Raw genomic sequence first — 27,893 nt, forward strand, 5'->3', positions numbered from 1 at the left:
CTGAGACATTGCTTTACACTGATCCTCCATGGTAGAAAGAATGATCTTTGTAAGAGCAACTGCAGATAGCGAGATACCATCATGAAACCGCCAATTTCTCTCTCGCCATAGTTCATAGATCGCACTCTGCCATCCTTGAAGGAGAGCAAGTTTTTTTTGCTTCGAAACTGAAGACCTTGGCAGCCAAAGGAGAATCTGATCCCATAACACCGGAGAAGTAGAAATCTGAAGCTTATTCGTTATCAAACGCCAAATCTCAGCAGAGAATGCACAGTTAAAAAACAGATGATTTTGTGATTCATGGCATAACCCACAAAGGAGACAATCTAACTCAACATCATAACCCCAAGTAGACAAACGATCAAGAGTAGGATTATGATTGAGAATGAACAACCAAGTGGTTATAGCATGTCTTGGGATGACAGCTTTGTGCCAAACAAGCGGAGCCCAAGATTTATCAGATTTTTAAATCCTAACAGCATTCCACACAACTTTTGAAGAGAAATACATGTAAGTTATACCATCAACAGCCCAAACCGGAGTATCATTTGAAGTAGACATGGTAATGGTAGAGAGGAAAGAGTGGAGAAGAACTTGTCTCTCTGATCTAGCATTAGGGAGAGACCAACCATCTTCAAATCTCAATTCAGCCACAGTTGAAAGCAGAGGGATCCCTAATAGACTGGGACCATCTGAGCCTAGAAAATGGTAGAGAGAACCAAAAGGAGTCCATGGATCCCACCAAAAGAAGGTAGAATCACCATTGCCGATATTGATGCTTAAAAATTTAAGAGCTAAGGGACGAAGCTTAAGTAATTTTCTAAAATTCCAAGAGTAAGCGACATTTTTCTCATTGAGCGCCCACAGAGGAGATTTAGAAAAATATTTACTTCTCATCCATGCCACCGACAATGAACCAGCTCTAAAAAACAACATCCATATAAGTTTCAAGGCACAAGTCTCATTCCAACTACCAATGTTCCTTAAACCAAGACCACCCTCAAGCTTAGGGAAGCAAATGTCATACCATGACACTTTGGTGCCCGAGGGAGAATCGATCTTGCCTCGCCATAGAAAAGAGCTGCACAGGCTATTGATCCGCTTAATAACTTGCTTCGGAAGGAAGAAAGCACTAGTCCAAAAACCAATAATGCCCGAAATAACAGTAGAGATAAGTGTTAACCTTCCTGCTAAACTCAGAAACTTGTGAGTCCAAGAATTTAATTTCTTTCTGATTTGAGACAACAAGGGATCACAATCCCTTAGCGAAAGTTTTTTCGAACATAAAGGAAGGCCCAAGTACCTGAATGGAAGTGAGACATGCTTCAGATTGAATAGTAAATGCAGCCTTTCCAAACTACTCTCACTTAAACCGGAACAAAAATGGAGGTCTTCTCAATATTCATTCCCAGTCCAGATATTTCCTCAAAGTCTGAGAGGACTGACATAACTCCTCTCAAAGAATGCTCAGAGCCATCTAAGAAAATTAATAAATCGTCCGCAAAACAAAGATGAGTAAGCTTAAGATCCTCACAACCAGGATGGTAACTGAACGAACCTTCTTCTGCTGCTTTGTTTAACATTAGAGATAACACATTCATTATCATAACAAACAGAATGGGGGATGATGGATCTCCTTGGCGCAAACATGTCTTTCCTTTAAAAAAGCCTGAAGAAACCCCATTAAGACTAACACTGAACGAGGGGAAACAGACACATGCTCTAATCCACTTAATGAAACCCCGAGGAATCTTATAAGCTTGAAGAGAGCTAAAAAGGAAGTCCCATCTGACCGAATCAAAGGCCTTAGAAATGTCCACTTTCAGCGTGATTCTTTCTTTACCTGAAGCAAGATGACAGCCTTGCACAACTTCTGAGGCCAATAGCACATTCTCCAATAGTAGCCTATCCTTAATAAATGCGGTTTGATTAGGAAATATAAGATCAGGAAGAAGAATTTTTAACCTGTCTAATAACAGCCGAGATATGATCTTGTAAGTCGTGTTAAGACAAGAGATAGGACGAAAATCCCTAACATCAACTGTCCCTGGAATTTTTGGAATAAGGATAAGACTCGTCGAGTTTAAGGCGGATGGGAGAAAGGAATCCAGAAAGAATTGTTGCACTCCCATTGTTAAATCCTGCCCAATAATAGACCAAGTTGACTTAAAAAACTCAGCAGGAAATCCATCTGGTCCTGAAGTTTTATTAAGAGGCATTTTGAACAGGCAAGTCTTGATTGCTTCATTTGAGAAAGGAGAGGACAGAGAAGCTTGCTGCGCCAACGAACAAGTAGAATGGATCAAAGATTCAAGAAACAAAGGCAGCTGAGGACAAAACCGACCCTTAATTGTCTGCAAAATCTCAGCAAAGTGATCTACAACTAGCTCATGAACTTCCTTGAGAGATGATGTAGCAGAACCATCCGGCTTTAACAAGAGTTTTATGGCGTTCCCTGCATTTCTGGCCATAGAGACCTTATGGAAGAAAGAAGTGTTAAAATCACCCTCACCTAACCATGTGAGACGAGATTTCTGTTTGAAAAAACCTTCCTCAGCAAGACTAAGATGCATCCACCCATCTTTTGCTAATAACTCATTCTGAAGATTGACTGGAGAAGGATCATTCAAGGCTAACAGCTGAAGGGCAACAAAATTAGAGTGAGCCTCAACTACTCTCTTCTCTAAGCCACTAAAATTATCCCTCATCAAAGACTTCATAGGGCCTTTCATCTTTTTCAGCTTGAAACAAAAGTCTTTAAGAGTATAAACAGGAACACCAACCTGAACCCAAGCTTCAAACACAGAGTCCAGAAACTTTGGATGCTTTGTTAAGAGAGAAAAAAACTTAAAAGGACGGGTACCATAAGAAGGAGGAGGCGTAACGAGCTGAATAAAGCAAGGTGAGTGATTTGAAAACTCTAGAGTCTCAAAGGTGCAATGACTAGATGGGAACATTGACAGCCAATGCCCATTCACCAAGCAACGATCTAATTTCTTCCCAATAGGATCTATTGATCTTTTATTTGTCCAAGTGAATTGAGGACCACTAAACGGAAGATCAAATAGACCTAAATCAGCTAGGCAATCACCAAACAACCTCATTCCTCTTGTAGAACAAACAATGCTAGCATTTGAGGTTTCAGCTGGATAGAGAATCTCAATAAAATCCCCATTAACAATCCATGACATGTATGATAAACCAAAATTGGCCTCTGTAGTACGAAGAGAACACCACAACTTTTTCCTTTCTTCCTCATCATTTGAAGCGTAGACCGCAGTATAAATGCGTTCCCATCCTCTAAAAAAATTTCACAAGTAACTGACTAGAGGTCCATAGAAAGAACTCTAGCTCTAGTAGGAGCTTTGTAAATGATCCATATCCTCCCCAAGTCTGAAAACTGGTAATTAGATAAAACGGTCCACTCCGGACCAAAAGACGATAAAACATGGTTCTTATTAGTTTCTTTAACATGCAACTCCAAAAGTAACTTTATGACAACGAAGCCAGTTGCAAAGAGGTCGATGCTTTGACGATTCATTAAGACCTCGCACATTCCAAAAAAAGTTGTCCGACATATAAACATATTATTGAGTGTGACGCTTCCCTCCTTGGATGGAGAGAATGCCACCTGGAGCAGGTGATAGAAGATCAAACCTCTTTCTCTTCGGTTTCTTTCCTTTAGAGGAAGATAAAGTAGAAGAAGAAGAACCGTAGAGAACCATAGAAGAAGAGTCTTTATCTGGAATAATAGCATGCTCCTCCAATGAGAGCATATCAAAACGGTTTGAGGTAGCAGGAGGTGGAGGAACAGCCATGAGCGAAGCGGTGGCAGGATTGGACAGATCAGAAGAGTGAACAACACTGAACTGGTCTACTTTGAAAGAGGGGATTTGGATTTCCGTAGAGTTAGTAGTTGAAACTTTTTCCACCTGAACCACAGAAGCTTGCTTAACAACTGAAACACTTGAGTTAAGACAAGGCTTACCACCAGGAACAGCCTTCCAAACCTGCTTCTTTTCACCTTGAGGCGGGGTGAACTGCTATGCGGTAGAGTTCATCTCTGATTGAGGAGATGTAGGACAAAGAGAAGCCTTATGCCCTATTTCATTGCAAAGAGGACATAAAGGGGGAATCCAAGGATATGTGACTTGTAGAATCAAGAGTTGACCATCCTCTCGCTCAAGCTCCACCATAGGAGGTAGAGGTTTAGTAAGATCCACAATAACTTTTACCTCAGTTGAGCTGATACTAGTGAAAAGCTTATGGTCAACCGCTCTTCCCAATGTCCTACAAATAATACTTAGACCCTCCCTAGTGATCAGATCAAAGGGAATATCCCTTATAGTAGCCCAGACCGGAGCTTTTTCTAGTGACGGAGGATTGAAACTGAAATCTGAATTCCATGTCGTGATAAAGAAAGGAGAGTCACCAACATGCCATAATTCCTGTTGCAACACTCGTTTCCATAGAGAAGGAGAGGGAATATGGAAGAGAAAACCATTTTTTGTCAAAGTATGGACCGTAACACGCTTATCTTTTCCCCACAGAAAATTCAGAACACCCCATATCTTCCCAAAAGATGGAGCTTTGCCATAAAAGGTTCCCACAATAAAATCTTCATGAAGTTTAGCTCCTCTTTCAAAAACATCATTAGAAACCTTAACACGAGGACAACCATCAACTGAAATCGACACCGAAGCCGAGAAAACAGGAATTTTACCTTCTGAAATAAGATTTTTTGCCCAATTAAAACCTGAATCAGAAACCTTAGGTTTAGCAACGGGTGGAGAAGAGGGGCCAGTAGAAACAGAGTGAGGAACAGAGGAATTATCCTTGACCAAAGAAGAAAGGGCCACCCCAAGAACACCTTTCTCAGAGGGAATAGTTTGATTTGCTGGAGAAAGAGGAGAAGAAGAAGGCAGATCTGACATCATCACATCCAGTAAAGAGAAGATGGAATTGGAGAAACCGGAGGGGAAGATGGAATTGGAGAAACCGGAGGGGAAGGAAGAGGCAGAGCTTCAGCCATCACAGAGGCGAAGCGTGAAACAGACAAGAAGAAAAACCGAGAAAATCGTTTTTTCACCTGCTTACGTCACCTTATTTTTTTCACCTGCTTTTTTTCATTTTGATATATATATTCTCAGAATCACCAAATGAGACCATTCGATGGTTTTTTTTTGTTTAAACACAAATTTTGGATTTTGGATTTTGGTTGGCTCATGCAGTCATGCTGGTATATTTAACGTTATGTACAATCAATATATAGTTTTATGGAAATGATTATAGATCAATACATTTTTATCTTTTTGATCGTAGTTCGTTCATCATAAGATGCAAAATTTGATTTAAAAAATAGATTATACTTTCTGATATAATCATAGTTTTGTGATGCCATCGTGGAAACAAGCTAGCTAACAGACAAAATCAGACGATTGGTGTATATATAATAAGATGATTATCTTCATCATTATACTCAGACTGACGTTATTATATGAATAAACACTCCAAAAACTAGATCGTACTCAATGATTTTTTTTTTTTTCGTCACTCAATGATTTAATATTCGGTTATATCGTTAACTAAAAGACGAGTCTATTCATCTCCACGACTTTTCTCGAGCTTATCACAAACAAAGCTTTCTGATCATTTTTTATTTATGAAATAAAATATTTTCACCTAAGTTTAGGTTTATACTTTATACTATAGTCAATTATATGTTTAATAATCGAAACAAAATTTCAACTATAACGCTACGTCGTCATTGATTTTGGGAGTTTTCTCCTCCAACTACAAACGCAGCCTCTTTTCAACTCGCATATATATAAGAGAATCTTGATCAAGAAATCAGATAGTTTCCTTGAACCCACTTTCTAAAGTCCTCTTCTTGGAAACTCAACTCCGAAGCCGCCATGGACGGTGGAGCAGCAGCCGCAGTTGACGTGGGTGGCGCAAGGAAGAGAGAAAGACCATTCAAAGGGATAAGAATGAGAAAATGGGGTAAATGGGTTGCGGAGATTCGTGAACCCAACAAGCGTTCAAGGCTCTGGCTAGGCTCTTACGCTACACCTGAAGCGGCTGCGCGTGCGTACGACACGGCGGTTTTTTACCTCAGAGGACCAACCGCTACGCTCAACTTCCCCGAGCTTATACCGTGTATCGAAAATTCCGCCGCCGAAGATATGTCGGCCGCAACGATCAGGAAAAAGGCGACGGAGGTCGGAGCTCAGGTGGATGCTATTGGTACGACGGTGGTACAGAACAACAAACGCCGCCGCGTTTTTAGTCAGAGGCGAGACTTTGGCGGCGGGTTACTAAAGCTTGTTGACTTGAACAAGCTACCCGACCCGGAATATCAAGATGACAATTTGGGGGCAAAATGAAGTTCTTTTTACATCTTACAGTTACAACCGTGACTGTTGCTATCATACGTGGGGCTTGTGTTAGATGAAACGTGGTTACGGAAAGATTCCTCTGTTCCGTCGTTGTATTGAAACTCAATTTCAACCCGCAAGACAAAACTCTGTGACTGTACATATTATTCTGAGTAGCTAGTTAATTATGAGATTCTTGTTAATATCTATCAATTGTTTGGTAAACACCAAAATTATTATTGTAACGACTGTGTAATACTTCGATTATAATCACATCAAGCTAGTAAAAAAAGTTTGATATTTTGTGAAGAAAACGTGAGTTGATTGGGAGGTTCGGGGGATTAACTAAAATATCATAAACTTGTGTGTTTGGATAGGTTTTTAAGAAAATCTAAACATTAAAAACTGTTAGCAAAGCAAACAAAATAATTTCCCTAATGTTAATTGCATGAATAAATATCAAAAACATAGACATGCACATGATTTATGTCCTTTATACATACACACGTAAGTACTTGGATAAGATTTGTTTGCTGTCTTGTGGTATGTGGATATCATCTCAGATTAGCCGAGGTTTAAGATTATATAAGCTGAGCCTGAGGCTTAGTTTCACAGAACAGTATCACACTAGTAGTAGCTAACAAATGGCAGATTTGGTCCTAATCTCCTCGAGCACTGTTCGACCCGTAAACAACAGCCAATCGAGTCGGGAAAAGATCCATCTTACTCCATTTGATCTCACTCATCTTCAATATGATTATCCTCAAAGAGGTCTTCTCTTCCCCAAACCCGATCCCGCCTTCCATCTCATCTCTCGAGTAAAGACCTCTCTCTCTCTTGCCTTAGAGATCTACTTCCCCTTCGCAGGTCGTCTCGTCAAAGTGGAGAACCCTGAAGATAACTCGGTGTCGTTTTACATAGACTGTGATGGCTCCGGCGCTAGATTTCTCCACGCCGAAGCTAAATCAGTCTCGGTGAGTGATTTTCTTCAGCCTGATGGTTCTGTTCCCGGTTTCATAAAACACTTCTTCCCCGCTGACGATTTTAAGAGCAGTGATGGTGTCTCGGAGCCCTTACTTGCTCTACAAGTCACCGAGATGAAGGATGGGGTTTTCATCGGATTCTGTTATAACCACATGGTGGCAGACGGTGCTTCGATGTGGAGCTTCTTCCACACGTGGTCCAAGATTTGCTCGAGTGGTTCGGGTTCAGATCATAAGCCTCTTATTCTTAAAGGATGGTTCCTTGACGGGATCGATTACCCTATCCATATTCCAGTTTCAGAGACGGAGAGGCCACAGCTAAACCGTGAACTATCTTCCGTACCCATCACGAAAGATAGGGTTTTTCACTTCACAAAGAAGAATATTTCAGATCTCAAAGCTAAAGCCAACAGCGAGCTTGGCTCAAGTGAACTGAAAATATCATCTGTTCAAGCTGTTTCTGCGCATATGTGGAGGTCTATCATCAGACACGGTGGTCTGAGCCGAGAAAAAGAGACGCATTGCAAAGTAGCAGTGGACTTGAGACAGAGGCTGAATCCTCCACTCGAGAAAGAGTGTTTTGGGAATATGGCCTATCTTTCATCAGCTATAGCTACCGTGGAAGAGCTGCTGGATCGTGGGTTAGGGTGGGCTGCTTTGCAAATTAATAAAGTAGTGAAGTCACAAACTAATGAAAACTGTAAAAATTTTGCAGCGGACTGGATTAAAAACGTAAAGAACCTAAAGCTAGGCGTTGGTGGTAGAGTGGCTGGTGACACTATAGTTATTGCAAGCTCTCCCCGGTTTGAAGTGTATAACAATGATTTCGGTTGGGGAAAACCGATTGCAGTTCGAGCTGGACCGGGCAATAGCATCAGTGGCAAACTTGTATTTTTTCCCGGAATCGATGAAGGAAGTATAGATGTTCAGGCGACCTTATGGTCTGATGTACTAGTTAATCTACTAGCCGACGTGGAATTTGTAGAGTATGTAACTACTGCATGATTTGATTTGGTTGAGAATAAAACATATCATTCGGACGTACACACCAAAAATGGCAGATGTGACTATATAAACCAATCTGGACGAACAACGATCCAACTAACTCCATTTTATTTCAGATGGCTGAGTAGACATATTATGTTCTAATTGTTGTGAATTAGTTCCAATAATCTTTGATCTAAAGTTGTCGATTTATTATTGGATGATTTTCTACCTTTTTTTTTTGTAAAACTAATCCAATTTTTACAGATTTATTTTAAAAAAGTTTTTTTTAAACCATTTTAATTTTAACATTTTATAAGTTATAAATTGTAAGCCAGTACTAAGTAACAATAATTTTTGTTGGGATACAATATAATTCAAGTAGGCTCAATCCACTAATCACCAATTGGTTTTTAGTTGGAAACTCAAGATAAGCCCAAATTTAACATGGTATCAGAGCCCAAAGTTCAAGTTCTGGTGGATTTAGAAAAATGGATACAGATATGCTTCTTGTTAATCCAAATATGAGGCCCAAGAAAGTGTTTATTATCCGTCCAACTAGGATCCGTTCGAGATAGAATTATCATCCCGAGGAGGTGTGTTAAAATCCTACATGTGGTCTTTGGTTTGAAGGGGAGATTGTTGGGATACAATGCAATCTAAATCTCATATTGGAAGCTTGAAGGAACTATCGTAAATATATAAAGAGCTAGGGATCAATCTACTAATCACCAATTCGTTTTTAGTTAATAACCCAAAATAAGCCTGAATCTAACAATTTTAATACTTATGACATAATCGTAAACAATTGTTTTAGAAAATGTCAAAATACAACTTTGATGTACGGTATTTTCTTTTCGAAAATATTTTGTCCTCAAAGAATTATACTAACGAAAAAGCTAGCTTTGAAAATAAAGTCATAGTAATTTTGATTGTGAATTTTATAGATAGATTTGGTACATAAATTATTCTAACTAACCACTTGTGAACATCTAGGTGATAAGGTATAATTACATTGTGGAATAATTTAATCCTTACGTACAGTGGATAGGATTTGCTTTCTTTTGGCATGTGGTGGGGTACTATTTCAGATTGGCCATGTTTTATTTTTATTCCTTCATAGCTTCACATTAGAGACTAAAAATGGCAGGAGGGGTAGTTTTAATCTCCTCGAGCATTATTCAACCCGTAAACAGCAACCAATCCGGTCGAACTAAGATCCATCTTACTCCATATGACCTTAGTCTTCTTCAATTCGATTATGCTCAAAGAGGTCTTCTCTTTCCCAAACCCGATCCAGATTTCAATCTCATCTTTAGGCTAAAGACCTCTCTCTCTCTTGCCTTAGATATCTACTTCCCTTTCGCGGGTCGTCTCGTCAAAACGGAGAATCTTGAAGACGAGACAGTGTCGTTTTACATAGACTGTGATGGCTCTGGCGCTAGGTTTCTCCACGCCGAAGCTGAATCTGTCTCGGTAAGTGATTTTCTTCAGCCTGATGGCTCTGTTCCCGATTTCACGAAGCACTTCTTTCCCGCCGACGATTTTAGGAGCGTTGATGGTGACTCGGTGCCCTTGCTTGTTATACAAGTTACCGAGATGAAGGACGGAGTGTTCATCAGTTACTGTTACAATCACATGGTGGCAGATGGAGTTTCTATGTGGGGTTTCTTTCACACATGGTCCATGATTTGCTCGACTGGTTCAGGTTTCAATCATAAGCCTCTTGTTCTTAAAGGATGGTTCCTCGAGGGTATCGATTACCCTATCCCTATTCCGGTTTCAGAGTCGGAGAGGCCACCACGGAACCGTGAGCAGAGAACAAAAGAATGGATTTTTCACTTCACAAAGGAGAACATTTTAGATCTCAAAGCTAAAGCCAACAGCGAGGGAATAGTTTCATCTCTTCAAGCGGTTTCTGCACATATGTGGAGATCAATCATCAGACATAGTGGTGTGAGCAGAGAACAAGAGACGTATTGCAAACTAGTGGTGGACTTGAGGCAGAGGGTGAATCCTCCCCTTGAGAAAGATAGTTTTGGGAATATGGCCTATATTACATCAGCCACAGCCACCGTGGAAGAGCTGCTGGATCGTGGCCTGGGTTGGGCTGCTCTCCAAATAAATAAACTAGTGAGCTCGCTAACGAATGAAAACTGTAAAACTTTTGCAGAGGATTGGGTTAGAAATGTTAAGAACGTAAAATCAGGCCTTGGCAGTAGAGTAGATGGTGATACTGTAGTTATCGCAAGCTCACCACGGTTGGAAGTGTACAACAAAGATTTCGGTTGGGGCAAACCTATTGCAGTTCGAGCTGGACCGTCCAATAGTATCAGTGGCAAGCTTAATCTTTTTCCGGGAATTAGTGAAGGAAGTATTGATGTTCAAGCTACCCTATGGTCGGATGTCATAAAGAATCTACTAGCCGATGTGGAATTTTTAGAGCATATAACTACTGCTTGATTGATTTATTTAGGAGCATACTATCTGGCTTCCGGTATTTGTCTCTTTGATTGTTTAATGTACAAACCTGGCGAAGGTATTATTGTTAATTAGCTTGCCCTTGATTGCTTCTTGAAATGCATTTTATTGATCTCCAAACACAAATAACATAAATTACACACATAAAGTGTATAGAGCAATCAGACGGTTAACCATTGCGCTAATTTTCAACAGCTTTTGTAAAACGTTTATTTTCTTTTGAATATAATTTAACATTAAATTCAAAAAAAAAATTGTATAGAGCAAAAGAAAACTTGCAAGATAATTTATCTCATTAACCCCGAAATTATCTGGAAATCCCCAGATTAACAATGAAAAAAAAAAAAAACTTTTTTCATGTGACTGTGTCGTCTCCTCAAAACCTTCAATAATTAACATTATGTACTTATGATTTGGAAATATAGTACGTACGCACATGTTGAAAAGGAAAAAAAGAAAAGGAGAACATCATCACTCAATGTATAGTATATAATAATGAAAATGTTTGAAGCAAGTTTTGAAGTGCATGTAGTCTACAGCCAAGTTTCTGGTATATATAGTTTAAGGCAAAGTTTTAAAGAAGATGAAAAAAAATTAAAAGATTTGATAGAGTTATATTATTTACAAACATATCCCTTATGAGAATATTTAAAATGCTAGTTTTGATATTATAAAAATATTATTGGATAATGGATATATACACTTTTCTAGTTTGCACAAGTGGTTGGTTGAAATTCAAAAGAAAGAAAAAGAAAAAAGGACAAGAGAAAAGTTTTACAACGTGTAACACGCGCAATATTAAAATCCTTACCTTCTCCTATTGGCAAGTGAGTATAATTTTAGCCTAGCCGAGTTTCACTCTTTCTTTCTTCACAGCTTCAAAGACTCACATTAGAGACTAAACATGGCAGGAGGGGTAGTTTTAGTGTCGTCGAGCATTGTTCGACCCGTAAACAGCAGCCAATCCGGTCGAACTAAGATCCATCTTACTCCTTTTGACTTCAGTCTTCTTCATTTCAGTAGTCCTCAAAGAGGTCTTCTCTTCCCAAAACCCGATCACAGTTTCAATCTCATCTCTCAGCTAAAGGCCTCTCTCTCTCTTGCCTTAGATATATACTTCCCTTTCGCGGGTCGTCTCGAGAAGACGGAGAATCTTGAAGACAATACGGTGTCGTTATTTGTAGACTGTGATGACTCTGGCGCTAGATTTCTCCACGCCGAAGCTAAATCTGTCTCGGTGAGTGATATTCTTCAACCTGATGGTTCTGTGCCTTGTGTCCTAGATGATTTCTTTCCCTGCAACGGTTTTAAAAACTGTGATGGCGCAGCCGAGCCCGTGCTTGTTGTACAAGTCACCGAGATGAAGGATGGAGTATTCATCGGTTACAGTTACAACCACTTGGTTGGAGATGGGGTTTCTATGTGGGATTTTTTCCATACTTGGTCCAAGATTTGCTCGAGTGGTGGTTCCGAACTCAAACGTAAGCCTCTTGTTCTCAAAGGATGGTTTCTCGAGGGGATCGGTTACCCTATCCATATTCCGATTTCATTGACGGAGAGGCCGCCACCACCAAGCCGTGAATCTCTTCCGTGCACAGTACGAAACATTGGATGCTTCACTTCACAAAGAAGAATATTTCAGATCTCAAAGCTAAAGCCAACAGCGAGGTTGGCTCCAGTGACCTGGTAATTTCATCTCTTCAAGCGGTTTCAGCACATATGTGGCGATCAATCATCAGACACAGTGGTATGAGCCAAGAACGAGAGACACAATTTAAACTAGTGGTTGACTTAAGGCAGAGGATAAGTCCTTCGCTTGAGAAAGATTGCTTTGGGAATATGATCTATCTTGCCACAGCCGTAACCACCGTGGAAGAGCTGTTGGATCGTGGCTTGGGTTGGGCTGGTCTGGAAATTAGAAAATTAGTGGGCTCGCAAACGAGTGAAAACTGTAAAAGTTTTGCAGATGATTGGGTTAGAAATGTTAAGAACCTAAAATTATTCAGTGGCAGTGAAGTAGACGGTGATACTATAGTTATCGCAAGCTCTCCCCGGTTCGAAGTGTACAATAAAGATTTTGGTTGGGGCAAACCTATTGCAGCTCGATCTGGACCGTCGAGTAGTTTCAATGGAAAGCTTACACTTTTTCCAGGTATCAATGTAGGAAGTATTGATGTTCAGGCTACCCTACGGTCGGATGTACTAGTGAACCTACTAGCCGATGTGGAATTTTTAGAGCATGTAACTACTGCATGATTGATTGATTTACTTTGGTTCCAATATTTGTCTCTTTGATTGTATAATGTATGAACCTGGCAGAAGGTATTATGGTTAAGTAGCTAGCACTTATTTGCTTCTTGAAATGCATTTTATTGATCTCCAAATACAAATAACATAAATGTAACACAGATGACTCAAAAAGAAGCTTCACCTTGTGAACGCATGTGTGACAAGTGAAGCTGCCTTATAATTCCATAAGTCCATCCCAAGTTCCATCATCACTTTTAAAGAGAATTAAAAGCTCGAACTTTTCGGTTACTTAAAAAGATCAAAGCCATACCATAAGTCTCGACATGTACTGCATCTCATTGGGACGAGACGATTTGCACGATCGCTGTTCACATGTTGTTCAATGAGACAACATAAATAAATTATCGAAGGGTAGTACAGTATTATTTATATAAGTGGAAACGTACAATCGCTTTAAATTATTGCATGACCAATGCTCACATGGTTACCAGCAGGTTAGAAAAAGGACAGCTTTTTACCGTAAGAAAATTTAAAAGGAACATTCTTCTATTCACAGTACAAATAATTGGTGTCAAAAAGGAAAAAAAAAAACAAAACATTATAATATACGTTTTCAATTTGCTCACACCTCACTATTTCGTCTGAGAGCCCTTGCTTGGTTTACAAGTTACTGAGAGTAGAGATGGAGTCTTTATTGGTTTTGGTTAGGATTACATGGTCACCGACGGTGCTTCAACCTGGAAACTTTCAGAACTTGGCCAAAGATTTGCTATGATCGGGATTTCGAATCGTATTAACAAATCGATTACACATAAAGAATACGGATAAGTATCATTGAACTTAGATCTTAACTAGGTGTCTTAAAAAAACCTAGCCTTCTATAACACTCCCTTCACCGGACGGTTACCCATTCTCCGCCGACAGACAATCAAGGAACGATTCACTAACCAAACTCGCAAGTCTCTCCACCGGAGACTCCGACGGCGTGTGAGAATCCGATGACATAGATTCCCAATCGGGAAATTCGAAGGGACACTTTGGTGACGTTGGTACTTCTTCCTCCTTCACCTCCAAAACATATATAGTCTTCTCTTTCATCGTTATCACAATCAACGGCTACGAACGAATGGTTCAAAAGCTTACTCGTTAACCGTTGTAGTTAACATAATCCGGCGCCATATACAACGGCGTCCCTCTAATCTCAACCCCTTCTTTTGACGGGCCGTCGCTAAATTTGGGCTGCTTTGCAAGTCAGTAAAAATGTTGAGGTCATTACTGACTAATGATAACTATAATACTTACTTATGCAGAAGATTGGGTTGGAAATGTAAAGATTTCAAAATTAGGTATTGGAAGTAGAATTCTGGAAAATTGTGGGGCTTTGCATATCAATCTATGGATTCTGGAAAATTTGTCTTAATTTTGTGTTTCCTTTACTTTATTTTTGCGTTCCAAGTTTGGTGACCCTAATCGACATTACATGATGCATCAAGGAAAATTAATTATTTTTTCCTTTTATTGTTAGCGAGAAAAACTGTCATTTAATTTTTATGTGTTATAAAAGTAAAACTTGTTATTCACTATATTTACTTTTACATTTATTTTCGAGAATTCCAATATTGACGTCTAGCTACAATATTAGGGATGTATTAGCTTGATGTGATCATTGTTTTTTTGCTGGATCCCGGATGTATAGTTTTGCAAGGTTGTTTGAGAGAAAAATGACGTGTTACGAAAGCATATAAAATCCAATACGAAAAGATATTGGGTTATATATATTATAGGATTTGTTTATGTGATTGTCTTTTGACTTGAGAGCATGGATCATCTTGTTCGACGATCACCGGTGGATAGCTTGTTGAGGATTCTTCCTTGTAGGTTTTCCCTTTTTCGCTTCCCCAAAACAGTATCTTTTCCGTTTGGGGAGTTCAAGAATAAAGAAGATTTGCTCTCAGCGAAGGAGCAAGAAAGAAAGAGAAAGATGAAAGAAAAAATTCAGACATATTTGGAACTCAGAAGCATTTATAAATCAGAAGAGAGGGGCGGCGAAAAGATGAAACCTGAAGGAATACCGATTTACAAGATGTTAGCTTCTTACATATCAGCATATGACTCAAAAGGAATGGAAAAGTTTTTGAACAAGTTGGAGGAGAAAAGACCAAAGGGGTTTGGTTTAGCTATGTTGCGTAAGTCAGAGCCATTATTGGTTAATGATGGATATTACGACGTCCTCGGACCAAAAGTCTATTGGTATCTCATGTTAATTTATAGGCGTATAGGAGAAAAGGAAGACCTTCGCCGTTTGTGGAACTTAGCTAAGGATAGGAAAGTATTTGATACAATCGGTCAATATACTCGCACGATTATGCTCTTTTGGGTTAAAGACGATCTCGAAGGGGTTCACGAGGTTCTTGAAGAGTGGGATACCGGGGAGCATCGTTTTTCCCAAGTCAAGATAAAAGATATTCTGGAATTTGATCACTACAAAACACTCACGATACAAGACACCAAGTCAACAGTGAACGACATGCTTGAAGATCATAAGGAAGAAGAGGAGAGGAAGAAAACGGCGATGGAAGTAAGGCAAAACGGATGGGACCCAAATAACAATCTTGCTTTGTCTGCATACGCATGTGTTCAATATGTGGAGGGTCGGACAGACATTGAGAGTGCAGTTGATGTTTTAAGATTAATGGGGAAGCGTGAGCCGCAAGGTACTATCAAGCCTATCATGGATAAAGATCAGTTGAGTAGGAAAATGGTGGAGGCAATGAGAGGAGGAGGATATGTTGGTGAAGTTTGAACAAGATTGATGATAACAGACTAGCATTAACTAAAACACTCGACGTACTAGAAACAAATACCAAAAAGAGTATCAACTTGATTGTACGATGTGGTTTTTATCAAAAGGGGAGAAAAATAAAATATATGCGTTTTATCAATAGACAGCTGTCTAACATCATTGTTTGGTGCATAGTCAAGTTTTAAAGATATGGCTTTGAGTTTGCTTTCGTGTGGCTATCAATGATTCATTTTGGTATTACTAAAAAAAAAAGAAGATTGTATTCCTTTCTTAACGGAAACAATGGAAGATGTGACCGTGATTTCTTCGAGCATTGTTAAACCCGGAAACATCAGTCATTCGGGTCAGGCAAAGATCCATCTTACTCCATCTGATCTTAGCCTTCTCTATCTCGATTATCCTCAAAGAGGTCTCCTCTTCCACAAACCCGACCCGCAAACCCATTTCATCTCTCGGTTAAAGTCCTCTCTGTCTACTACTCTAGAGACCTACTTCCCCTTCACTGGTAGTCTTGTGAAAGTGAACAACCATGAAGATAATACGGTGTCGCTTTATATCGACTGTGACGATGGCCGTGGTGTCAAATTTGTTCATGCCATAGCGGATTCTGTCTCGGTAAGTGATATCCTTCAACCTCGAGGCTCTGTTCCTGACTTTTTCAGACTTTTCTTCCCGATGAACGGTGTTAGAAGCATAGACGGCATCTCGGAGCCTCTAATTTTCAATTTGTGTGAAATACTACAAACTTTCTTAATTTGTCTCAAATATGTCAAAATGACACTATTTGTGAAACAGAGAAAGTATATAAGAGCTTTTGGCTAAAATTACAAAGATTAATAAACAATAATTTAACATAATTTAACCAATACAAAAAAATATTGTGGAATTTAAATAGTCAAATTTATTAAATTAATATTAAAAAGTGCATAGAAACATGACAAAACCTTGTAAAATGGAACAAATTATACTCCCTCTCTTCCATTATATGAGAATTATTGGTTCAAAGGACAAAAAATAATAAATAATAAATATTATATTATTTAATCAAATTAAAAGAAAATAATACAAAATTTAAATAGTCAAAAAAATATTAAATTAATATAAAAATGCATTAAAACTTAAAAATCTTATAAAATAGAACAAACAGAAAATGTTAAAAGAACTTATATATTCGAAGAGATGAAGTATCTTGTAAAGAAGAAGTATCATTTAAGAGTCTTTTACTTGCACTAACCTTAATATAAGAGCAAGTACAACGGTGGTATTTAAAGGGTTTTTAGGGTTACTTAAGAATAAAAATAAATCATAATACATGATAAATGTTAAAATCGATTCTTAATTAAGCATTTTTAGTATCGATTCTTATGTTATATGTGTCTGTCTCTGATTGGTTCGTGAATTTAACAAAAAGAAAAGAAAAAAACATCGACGGAAGCTTTTTTCTTTTTTTCCTCTCTTCCTCTCTCTTTCATTTCACGAACCCAAAATCGGTGAAGTTTTCTCAAGTCGGAATCTGTTGAATTGAGAGAGAGGAGATGAGTCGGAAATGGTTGAATTTTCCTCAAGTCTCAATCTTCTAAACTCCTCAACGCTGTCTCTGATTTTGGGGTTAGTTGTTTCTCTCAATTGGTACAATTTTTTTTTTTATCTCTTGCTCCCTCTGTTTGTTAATATGATTATCTTGATCTCGATTTGAAACCTCGATCTGGTTAATTGATTTATAAAAGATTAAAAAGAAAAAAAAACATTATGGTTTATGCTCTGTTTGTTGTGGTGTGTATGGGTTTAGGGTTTCGTGATTGATTGGGAGAACTTGGACTATGAGTTCGAGACTAGGCCTATCATGGACCCATTTTTTAATTGCTGCTTACAGTACCAATGATGAAGTATAACATGATAGGCCTAGTCTTTGATTTGTTGATGTACAATTGTATGCTTGTGGTCCTTTTTTCTTTTTTTCTTCTTCTTACTCTGTTTGCTCACAAATGGTTTGTGCAGGGGAGTCGGATTGAGTTCGTGCATCACGTTTCGGCGAGTTACAGGTGTTGCGCAGGTATCCTTTATTGGGTTACGTATTGGGCTAAGGATTTGGCATCATCCAATCCTGAGCCTTGACTTTATCAGACTAATGTTCGCCTCTGCGGACCAAACCTTTTGTGAGCTTTATATTTTCAGGCTCAAACCTACTGATGAAGGTATCTTCTTCAAACCAAATCTCTCTTTTTGCTCTCAACCCATTCATATACCAGTTGCAGTTTCTCGGGTATTTTAGTGTTGCTTCATGTTTTATGCTCTTCTTATTTGGCTGAGCATAGCATAAAACATAGTTTAATTTGATGGTTAACAAGTGGGGGATTCTGGATATTTTGCCTTTTAGCTGATTATTGGATAGTTGCCTGTAGTTGATGATGGACTCTAGGAATACTTCTTTCGCATATTGTTGTGCCTCATGTGTATGGCACATTCTGAAAATGCGGAAGTGATTGTGTTTGGATGTAAACTAGTGTGTGTGTGGTTATGATACATATATTGCTGCTGTTCAAGTGGATCCTCCTCCTCCTTAGTAAAGACACACAATCGGTGTTTATCTCTTTCCTCTCTCTTCTCTGTTTTTGTATTTCTGATGCTACATCTATTAATCCTTCTTGTCTCTGTTATTTCAGGTAAAGGGTGACAACCGAAGAGCTTGCTGTTACAAGAGGTTAAGGGTGACAACCAAAGATCAACCTCTCTATTGCAGATCGCTATTGTAGTTACTGAGTCCGGATTCTTCACGTTATTGCAGCCAGGATGATAACTAATCGTTTTTGTAATTTTTTTTTAATATGCTTTTATATCATGTAACTTTAAATTTTACGAAATACAAAATTTTTTATGTTTTAAAAAATATTTAAAAATTTAAACAAACCAAATTGTACTTAACATATTATAATTTTGAAAAAAAAAATTAAATTTTAAGAACCTAAAATTAGTATCTACCATTGACGCAAACCTTTTGACAGTTTTTAAAAAAGTTTTTAACTTCATTATTTATAAATATTATAATTAAAAATATACTTAAGTATCTTTTTTTAGTATCTACCATTGTACATGCTCTAACCTCAATCCCTTTGAAATCGGCCTGAAACCATTTTTGTGACAGCAACTATACTCGGTGATGGAAGTTTCAAGTTTGTTTCTCTTGACTCAAATTCTTCTGATGGGTCACGCTCCATCAAATATTTTTCTTACATTCATCGAATGGCTATGTCTAAAAGTTCAGCTTTTGAATAATAATGAAGTCTCTAAAACCCAATGGGCCTACATTCCAATAAATAGAGAAAAACGCTAGAAGGATCCAAATTTATCGTCTTGAGTAGAGATCAAATTTATGGTACGAGAGAAGTTAGTTTTCCTTGAAGCAAACTAGCAAAGTATCTGTCGTGTGGTGGACACGATCCTCTGTTAACGTTCTTACTCCAACACTCAAAAGACACCAATATGCTTCTTCCTTTTTTCCCTTTTTAAATACACTTTTTCTGATGGATGGATTTAGATCAGATCTTAATTATAGTACCGAACAATCAATTGATTCCTCAAAATTTGATGAAAGAAGAAAAAATAATCAATGAAGACTACAATAAATTGTATTAACAAATCAATTACACACAAAGAATACGAATAAGTATTCTTAGCTAGGTGTTAAAAAAAAAACATAGCCTTCAACTCTGTTTTTCTAACACTCATGACGTCACCTGACGGTAACCCAATCCCCTTCGACAGACCAATCAGGGAACGATTCACTAACCAAACTCCCAAGTCTCTTCACCGGAGAATCAGACGGCGTGTGAGAATCCGATGACATAGATTCCCAATCGGGAAACTCGAATGGACACTTTGGTGACGTCGGTGCTTCTTCCTCCTCCACCTTCAAAACATAGTCTTCTCGTTGATCGTGCTCTTCACAATCAACGGCTACGAACGGATGGTTCAAAAGCATCTCAGCCGTCCATCTATTCTCGGGATCTTTGACAAAACACTTAGACAAGAAATCTTTTCCTTCTTCCGACAAGAACTCTGGAATCTTCGGTAACTCACCACCGGCACCAATACGCATCAAAAGCGACATGACGTGTGATCCTTCTTTCACACTCCACGCCGTTTTGCCACTAACCATCTCAACTACAGCGCATCCTAACGCCCACACGTCAGCCGCTGATCCATACACGTTATAGTTAACAGATTCCGGCGCCATATATAACGGCGTCCCTCTAATCTCAACCCCTTCGTTTGACGGCGTTAAAACTCCGTCAACTCTCCTCGCCAATCCGAAATCGGCTATTTTAACGGCGCCGTCGTTAAACAACAGAATATTCCCGAGTTTTATATCGCAGTGAGCAAACCCTTTCGCGTGGACGTGACGTAACCCTCTGAGCACTGATCCCGTGTGGCGGCGTACGGTGGGTTCCGGTAAACCCTCACCGCCTAGTTTCTTCAACTGTGTCGCTAAACTTCCTCTCGAAGCGTACTCCAACAACAAGTTATGTAACTTCTCTCCGTTCTCCACCGTTCGATCCTCGCCGTAACACCGTACGATCTCAGGGCAATCACCGAGTGAATCCAACACTGATTTCTCGTTAGAAAGAGAAGCGGCGCCATAAGAATCAGACGATTTCACGGCGATAAGCCTCGGGAACTCACCGGAATCTTTATTAATAGTCGTCGCTACACTTACAGTAGAAAACGTTCCGAACCCTATTGTTTCTCCACGAACCCACTCCATTGAGACAAAAAGCTTCTGAGATTAATGAAGAACTAGATTATGTGTGGATGAGAGAATTGTGAAGAAAAGGTTTCGTTTTTATAAGATTGGAAGAATGAGATTTTAGGGTTAATAAGAAAGTTTCCTTTTTTCTTTTGGGATTGGATTCACCGATTCAGAATTGGAATGGGAATTGAAGTATATAGCAAACAGAGAGATACAGAGCATGTAGCTCGTGACTGTTTATTGTGCCTTATGTCGCAACTTCTTCATTATATACTAACAATTTTATTATTAAATTTTTTAGATGTTGATAATTATATCCCAAAGTTTACATTTTTGAGATAATAAAAATTTAATGCACGTGATGAGAGAGTGGATATTTGATTTTTCGTTGTTGGGTCTGCTAAAATTAAAAAGGAAATTAAATAACAAAATATATATTTATTAAACTGGGAAAAAATTAAATAACAAAATAACAAAAAATTACTTTATGAATAACGGTGTTGATTGGGATTTAAAATCGAAAATTTTATAGTAATTATTATATAGATCATATAGTTAGAACTTCTTCCAAGGGCCGTTGATATAAAATTGTAAAAAAATGCAAGTTGGGGTTTGTAATGTTGTTTGGTGAATCCAAGTATCAAATTCTTTCTCCATTTAGTAACGTATTTGCATTTTCTCATAGTATACGGATATTCTTAGAGCAGCTGCAATTTGCATGCTTATTTTCGAATAGTATAATGTTTCTCTGTTAAAATAAAACTAAACTTATATTGATAGATGAGAAAAATGCTGAATACGATGAAGTTGTCACATGTGAATTGTAATATAGTTTTGTTTTTTTATTGTTTTCTTACCAAATTCCAATAACAATTCAACAGATTTGATGCTTCAATATATGACTTTATCCGACAACTCTTCCAATCACCATTCTTTTTGCTAATATTTTATTAGTCACGACTTTACGATGAATTTCACTTTTATCCTATAAAAATGCTTGATATAGAAGTTTTCACAACAACTTGCTTGGCCGTCCAAGTTTTGAGGTCGTAATGGGCATGATTGCATGAGAATCATAGAAAAATAATATTCTTATCATTGTTTTGATAAAATACTTAATTTCATATGTCCCTTTGCGTCATAATTTCGATTTTTCCGTATCTAATTCATATCTAACGTTAGAAAAATCTTATTACAGGTACACTTTTGTTACAATAACTCAGATAGTGTATAAACGATATTTTGATATTACTCCTCTATACACTTAAGCGTTTGCACATAACTTAATAGCGCTGATATTGTTTACTTATCTTGTTTTGGATCAGAAGGTTGCAAGATTGTCTTGAAATAAATTGCGGCGCAACTCACAACTCTACAATATAAAAGTAGTGATAAAAAATAAATAAAAAAAACTAGTGGCCAAGAAACGGAAAAGAAGTGCTTCACAGTGAAGTTTAGTTTCTTTCCTTTCTTTATTGTCGGAATCAGCAGAGCTGAAGTCTTCGATTCCAAACACAAGAGTAACAGACTTTCGCAAGTTGCGGCTCCTCTTAAAAAACATATATAAATTTATAATATTATCATATGATTTGTTTCACCCATTTTTTAGTGCTATTAGTGAAAATAAAGAGATAACAGACATTAACGGAACCTGACGATGACGAACGCACAAAGCTCAGGGGTTGCAGTAACACGAGTTTTGATGAAAGTGAAGTTAGTATATCCTTAATTACTTAGCCGTCACTCCGTCACCCTCACATGTTCGCATGTTCTTCCCACCATTTTTTATTTTTCTATTTCCTTCTATTAAATTTATTTGTTTCCTAGATTTTCTTGCATAATAAGTATTACTATTACTATTCTTATAACAAATATCTTCCTCGATAATATAGATATTCTTTTCTCTGTATGAATGGATAAAGATCTTGCGACTTGCGAGCTCTTTTTTTCTTTTTTTGGTTTTGATACCATGAACCAATCACATACTCCGATTTTTCTTTTCTTTTCTTTTTTTTTTTTTTTTTTGAACAAAATTTTTTTTCTTTTCTTCTTTCGGCTACTTTATCGTATAGTTTATACTTTTTCCCTATCTGCTTAAATTTATTTCTGTTGTAAGATTTCTATGATTCTTCTGTATCCTACACATTATAGAGTCTTCAACCGTCGCTTGCTATTAACGCATGATTATTGGTATATGTCAGCTTTCACTATACTTATATGAATTTGATTATATATGGTATATGCATCGACCATTAGTTTCAGAAGAAAAAAAATATTTAAAAGGTAACATCCCAATTGTGTTTCGGAAAATACATACAGTCTTAAATGGTTGGAACTCGATCTACGGTATAAAAATAAACAAGTTGGAAAGAAGGGAGATTGTCTAGCAAATGGAACGGAACAAAGTCGTGAGCCTTACCGATCGAATATTTTAGTCTCTTGGTATGGGATATATGTCTCTACTCCTAATACACAACTTGCCTTGTTCTATTAAATAAGATATATATATATATATATATATATCTAATAAAATAACACTGTACATAGGATGTCAAATAACATACTTAATAAGCAATGGAAGTCTATAGTAGATAACTAGAAAAGTAGTGGAATATGTTATATAATGTTTGTTATCAATGATTTTGGACAACAGAATTGTACACTATCATGCAGTAACTAACACGTTTACTTTTTATATGATTATAATACATAATGAAAAGTATAAATTAAGTTTTGATATAGTAGACTTCCCATATTAGCTTAAAACATTATATTGATTGGAGTACAAACATATAATTCTCTTATACTGCCACAGGATCCTAAGTAGGTCTCCTTTTTTGTTTGGTTAGATTATAAAAGGATTCGCTGACAAAAAAAAAAAAAAAAAGATTATAAAGAGATTCAATACAACATTGCGTTTAGCCTATAAAGAGAAATTATTTGAAACTTTTTTGATATGTTGATAAGTAAAAAAGCACCCGTTAGTTCTGAAGAAACGGAAACCCAAATTCCCATACGACTTGATCGTTTATTCCCATACAAATTCCCATATAGATATAACTATATAAGTAATTAGAAAGTAGCACATGATTCCCATATACGTACATGATTTATGTACGTATTATTAACTTGAAATTAAAAAATGAAGTTTATATTCAATTATATATGAAATTTACAGATGTAATTGTTAATATATGTCTTGAAAAATAATATTCATAATACTACGGTTCAACTACAATATATAATATATATATGTTATATATTATTTCGTAGAAGGGTCATGAAAAAAGGAAAGTTAAAGTACATATTACTAAATATTTTTGATTACAATATATTGTTGAAATTATTTAAACATTATGTTACTATAGTAATAAGACCATTACTTATAGCAAAGTCAACTATATATGGTATTTTTGTTAAATAGTTAAGATAAATTATATATTTTTTTTTTTGGAAAAGAAAAAACTGATAAGTAGTTTAGAAAACAAAATAAGATCTTACTTAATTATTTTGATAGATAATTTTATGTTGTCCTATATATTAATTTTATTGTCATCATCTAAAAGTAATAGTTAACAAAAAAATATTTTTATATATGATAAGTCAATTTTAAAATAATTTATTAAAACGATATCACAAAACAAATATCTTATAATATAAGTTTAACCAGTTTTATAAAAAATCATTGAAAAGAAAACTGTGTGAAATTTAATATATTTTTTTATTTTCTATATATTGTCTCCATTTGTAATAATTTTAATATAAATAGTATAATTAACAATAAATTAATTTTTAAAATTATTATTTTCTGTTATATCATAGGGTGATAAAGCAATTATGTTATGATACCATTATGTTTTTTTTAGTGCATATGTTTTAAAGACAATCAAACTGTAACTTATAAATTACTATTAAATACAAATTTGAGTTGTGTCTTAATACAATATACATGATTATTGAATATAATGTGAGTTTTTATATATTAGAAAATCTTTTATATTTTTAAATTAGTCTATCATAAATTAATTTGGTTTCAGTTTTTACTTTGAAATGTATGAAACCATTTTATAGTAATAGGACAATTAGTTACAGCAAAGTTAATTAATTTTTGTTTGTTCGTTAAATAATTAAGATAAATTAATTTATTTATAATTTAGTTTTTTGGAAAAAAAAAACTGATAAGTATTCTAAGAAAAAAAAGGTGTAAGACCTTACTTTGATAGATAAATTATGTTGTCTTATATATTAATTTTATTTTCATATATTAAAGTAATAGTTAACAAAAAATAATTTTATAATATGACAAGTCAATTTTAAAATAATTTATTGATACGATATCACAAAAAAATATCTTATACTCTAAGTTAAGTCTAAATAATTTTTTATAAAATTCATGAAAATAAAAGTGTGGTTAATTTAATATAAATATGTTTTTCTTCTATAAATTGTCTCTATTTCTAATTATTTTAAAATAAATAGTATAATTAACAATAAATTAATTTTGAAACTATTATTTTCTGTTATTTCATGGGGGGAGATAAAACAATTATGTTATGATACCTTTTTTGTTTAGTACATATGTTTTAAAGACAGTCAAACTGTAACTTATAGAATACCATTAAATACAAATTTGAGTTGTGTCTTTAATACATTATATATGATTATTGAATATAATGTGATATATGTATATATATATATATTAGAAAATTTTCTATATTTTCAAATTAATCTATCATAAATTAATTTGGTTTCAGTTTTTACTTTAAAAATATGAAATCATTTTCTATTCTTATTTGGTTTTAATTTGTTTATATTTTTTAGTTGGGTTGATCAGTATTTTTTTTTTAAGTTCTATGGTGTATGATTTCGTTATGAAATATATTAGATGCTAAAACTAAAAAATGAAAGGAATATATTTTTTGTAACAATGTTGAAAAAAATTTCAGAAAAACAAACTATACAACAATTATCTTTTTTTTTTAACAAACTATACACCACATGAGATACAAATAAGATAAAGTCAAATAAAAAAATAGAATGTTAAATTTAAAATTAACCAGAATGACATGTGTCACAAAAATAGAGTGCTAAATGTCACACTCTTACACAAAGTTAGAAACAACGTTATGTTATTGTATAAGATTCAACTTGAGGTCCTAATAAGTGGAATCGTTTTCCTCAAAGCTAATAAATGGGGTCCCTATCCTCTAAAGATAAGCATAATTCAAGATTTTCGAATATTCCTTGGAATACGGATTGTAGTAAACTTCTAACCTTTAAACGTCGTTATGTAAACCTAGCTAAAACACTGCACGCATCATGGTATCCCAAAATTAAACAAAGACTAATTCAGACCTTATGCTGATTTTTTTTTGGTAGGCCGTAGGAGACAAACGTCCCCTACTATTTATCAAAGCATAAAAAAAAAGAAATTACAACCGAACATTAAGAGGGAACGCAGTTCCATTACCATCCTCTAACATAACTGTCATTATAACATCCGGGCAGACATTCAACTAATTCAAACCTTATGCTGATTGAACAACAGTCAATTTCAGCGGATGGATCAAATATGGTATGGATTTTAATTAGAAACACTGCATGTATCCACTTCATTGACCGAGCTGATAAACTCAGAATTAGGTCGTCTTATTAAACCAAACCCAAAATGGGCGGCCGAAACCAAGTGCATGAACATCAATTTAAACATGTTTTTTTTTCTATTGTTGAAGTTGCAGTCAAAGGCTATTCTAAAAGTTAAAACATATGTTTTGTTTCTTTGGAAGTTCATAAAGGAAAGCCATCGGTAAACTATTCACGATAAGAAGATTTTTTCATGCATAAATAAATTTGGCTAGGCCAGTTCCTAAAATTATCAATGAAACGAATATCTAAAATCAAAAACTGTATGGGTTTGGACTTTCGAACAAAGTTTTCATCTCGTAATGGGCTTTAATATAATTAAGAGATGTAGTTATACACCTAGAAATGGACATACTTATAGCTTTGAAGAAATTGTTGGTGTAGTAAGTAAGATCTTTCTCTGTGTTGACATGGAATTTTATTAACTGATAATGCACCATATGATTGGTAGTACATCTTCTGCTTCTAGAACAAAGTCATTTGGTCAATAATGTTGCTGTCTTTCTTCGACCAAAACATGTATGATATTGGACTAACTTTTGTATCGGTGTCGATTACATCAAAATAATATCTCATTTATGGCATGGTATACATGACCTATGGTTGTAGTGGTCATGGGCTCAAACTTCTTATCTTTGTGAAATGGGTATCTATTTGGGCTTAGGTACCTTGTGAATTGTGTGACACGAACAACATGCATACAACTCTTTCTTGTCTAAAAACCTTGGTTTGTGATAAAATAAAAACAAAATTGTACAAGGATGTCAGCTTGGGTTTCACCATCTTTTGTAATGAATGTAGGTGATTCAAGTTCCAAGAAACTAATAAGTAAGAAAATTTTAAAAATCATTTCGGGATTAAATTGTTTAATGTACACTTATTCAAAAGATAAAAAGTTATTTATACAGCATAATATTATTACAATTACAATAACAGTATGTATTGCTCAATCGGAGTATTGTATTATACAATATGCCTTTCTACGTTAATTTGCAAAATAAAAAAGTTGATCAAGCGAAGAAGATCGAATTAGTTAAAATATAATTTTACATATATACATTATGTTACATATCCATTTTTGTCATAATTTTCAATATTTTGAGTTCATTAGTATTCAAATCACTATATATATATATATGGTAATTTGTTTCCTATAGCTATATTTGTTCAGAAAATGATTGTTTAATAAGAGAATTAGAATTTCAGAATTTGTAATTCCAAATTTAAATTTATTACATAAAATATATTGCAGACTCTTGCAAGTTAAAAAGTATCTGATAGATTTTTTTTTCTTATAAGAAATGTAAAAATTTCTTTATGCAAAAATGTTCGTCTTATAATCTATATCCCCCAAAACTTTGTAATCTAGAAAGTTGGCTCAACACACATGTGCATCAAGATAGTATTACAACAAGTACGAAATGACATAAATTACACACTTTGACACTTGTTACATTAGAAACAAGACAGAAACATGTCGGATTGATCAGTGACAACAGTGGATTAATTCACTTGGTGATAATTAAATATTACTAGTACTCTGTAACACTTTAGTCTAATTTACAACCCAAGACTGACTTTTAATTAAACCATCCCAAAACTAAAACATCATCGAAAGCCGGAAA

General features: G+C 35.8%; 4 protein-coding genes, 1 non-coding gene and 3 pseudogenes across 14 annotated transcripts; 6 read left to right on the top strand and 2 right to left on the bottom strand.

Annotated features, from left to right (window-relative positions):
* Positions 1–1,367: 1,367 nt before the first annotated feature.
* Positions 1,368–4,934, bottom strand: LOC147946039 (uncharacterized). The gene is made up of 3 exons (XM_087509466.1): positions 4,152–4,934; positions 3,658–4,040; positions 1,368–3,300 (listed from the first exon to the last, which is right to left on the bottom strand). Exons 1-3 carry the CDS (start codon positions 4,932–4,934, stop codon positions 1,368–1,370), a joined length of 3,099 nt encoding a protein of 1,032 aa, XP_087365592.1.
* Positions 4,935–5,481: 547 nt separating this feature from the next.
* Positions 5,482–6,691, top strand: LOC104780856 (ethylene-responsive transcription factor ERF011). The gene has a single exon (XM_010505394.3). It carries the CDS (start codon positions 5,916–5,918, stop codon positions 6,384–6,386), a length of 471 nt encoding a protein of 156 aa, XP_010503696.2. The 5' UTR covers positions 5,482–5,915; the 3' UTR covers positions 6,387–6,691.
* A 258-nt stretch (positions 6,692–6,949) lies between these two features.
* Positions 6,950–8,406, top strand: LOC104780858 (putative acetyltransferase At3g50280 pseudogene; annotated as a pseudogene). The gene has a single exon (XR_015596968.1). The product of XR_015596968.1 is annotated as a putative acetyltransferase At3g50280 pseudogene (transcript).
* A 909-nt stretch (positions 8,407–9,315) lies between these two features.
* Positions 9,316–10,924, top strand: LOC104780859 (putative acetyltransferase At3g50280). The gene has a single exon (XR_015596969.1). It is a non-coding gene; the product is annotated as a putative acetyltransferase At3g50280 (transcript).
* A 732-nt stretch (positions 10,925–11,656) lies between these two features.
* On the top strand, positions 11,657–13,188 carry LOC104780860 (putative acetyltransferase At3g50280 pseudogene; annotated as a pseudogene). The gene has a single exon (XR_015596957.1). The product of XR_015596957.1 is annotated as a putative acetyltransferase At3g50280 pseudogene (transcript).
* Positions 13,189–14,894: 1,706 nt separating this feature from the next.
* LOC104783975 (pentatricopeptide repeat-containing protein At2g20710, mitochondrial-like) lies at positions 14,895–15,878 on the top strand. The gene has a single exon (XM_010509063.2). The coding sequence runs from the start codon at positions 14,895–14,897 to the stop codon at positions 15,876–15,878; it is 984 nt and encodes a 327-aa protein (XP_010507365.2).
* A 134-nt stretch (positions 15,879–16,012) lies between these two features.
* LOC104780861 (putative acetyltransferase At3g50280) lies at positions 16,013–18,846 on the top strand. 7 transcript variants are annotated; one of them, XR_015596958.1, is made up of 4 exons: positions 16,059–16,493; positions 17,877–18,073; positions 18,281–18,458; positions 18,542–18,846. XR_015596958.1 is itself a non-coding variant. In XM_010505399.3 (2 exons), the coding sequence occupies exons 1-2, from the start codon at positions 16,161–16,163 to the stop codon at positions 17,991–17,993; spliced, it is 450 nt and encodes a 149-aa protein (XP_010503701.1). In that variant the 5' UTR covers positions 16,016–16,160; the 3' UTR covers positions 17,994–18,846. The 7 variants fall into 7 exon arrangements, 1 of the variants encoding a protein (XP_010503701.1); XR_015596960.1 differs by lacking the exon at positions 16,059–16,493 and adding an exon at positions 17,253–17,486; XR_766824.3 differs by having other exon boundaries at positions 16,013–16,493; positions 17,877–18,458.
* Positions 18,847–19,428: 582 nt separating this feature from the next.
* LOC104780862 (mitogen-activated protein kinase kinase kinase 20 pseudogene) lies at positions 19,429–20,858 on the bottom strand (annotated as a pseudogene). Its single transcript, XR_015596962.1, has one exon. The product of XR_015596962.1 is annotated as a mitogen-activated protein kinase kinase kinase 20 pseudogene (transcript).
* Positions 20,859–27,893: the final 7,035 nt, after the last annotated feature.

Source organism: Camelina sativa, chromosome 4, assembly GCF_030686135.1.
Source record: "Camelina sativa cultivar CO46 ecotype springtype chromosome 4, ASM3068613v1".
Lineage (NCBI taxonomy): Eukaryota > Viridiplantae > Streptophyta > Magnoliopsida > Brassicales > Brassicaceae > Camelina > Camelina sativa.

Bases quoted from the DNA above. Each gene is read 5' to 3' on its own strand.
- LOC147946039 (XM_087509466.1), bottom strand. From the start codon at position 4,934: ATGTCAGATCTGCCTTCTTCTTCTCCTCTTTCTCCAGCAAATCAAACT. The intron at 4,041-4,151 runs GTCACATATCCT...ACCGCATAGCAG, and splicing joins GTCAACTCTTGATTCTACAA to TTCACCCCGCCTCAAGGTGA. The intron at 3,301-3,657 runs GTTTGATCTTCT...AAATTTTTTTAG, and splicing joins AAGAAACCGAAGAGAAAGAG to AGGATGGGAACGCATTTATA.
- LOC104780856 (XM_010505394.3), top strand. From the start codon at position 5,916: ATGGACGGTGGAGCAGCAGCCGCAGTTGACGTGGGTGGCGCAAGGAAG.
- LOC104783975 (XM_010509063.2), top strand. From the start codon at position 14,895: ATGGATCATCTTGTTCGACGATCACCGGTGGATAGCTTGTTGAGGATT.
- LOC104780861 (XM_010505399.3), top strand. From the start codon at position 16,161: ATGGAAGATGTGACCGTGATTTCTTCGAGCATTGTTAAACCCGGAAAC. The intron at 16,494-17,876 runs GTAAGTGATATC...TGGTTTGTGCAG, and splicing joins CCATAGCGGATTCTGTCTCG to GGGAGTCGGATTGAGTTCGT.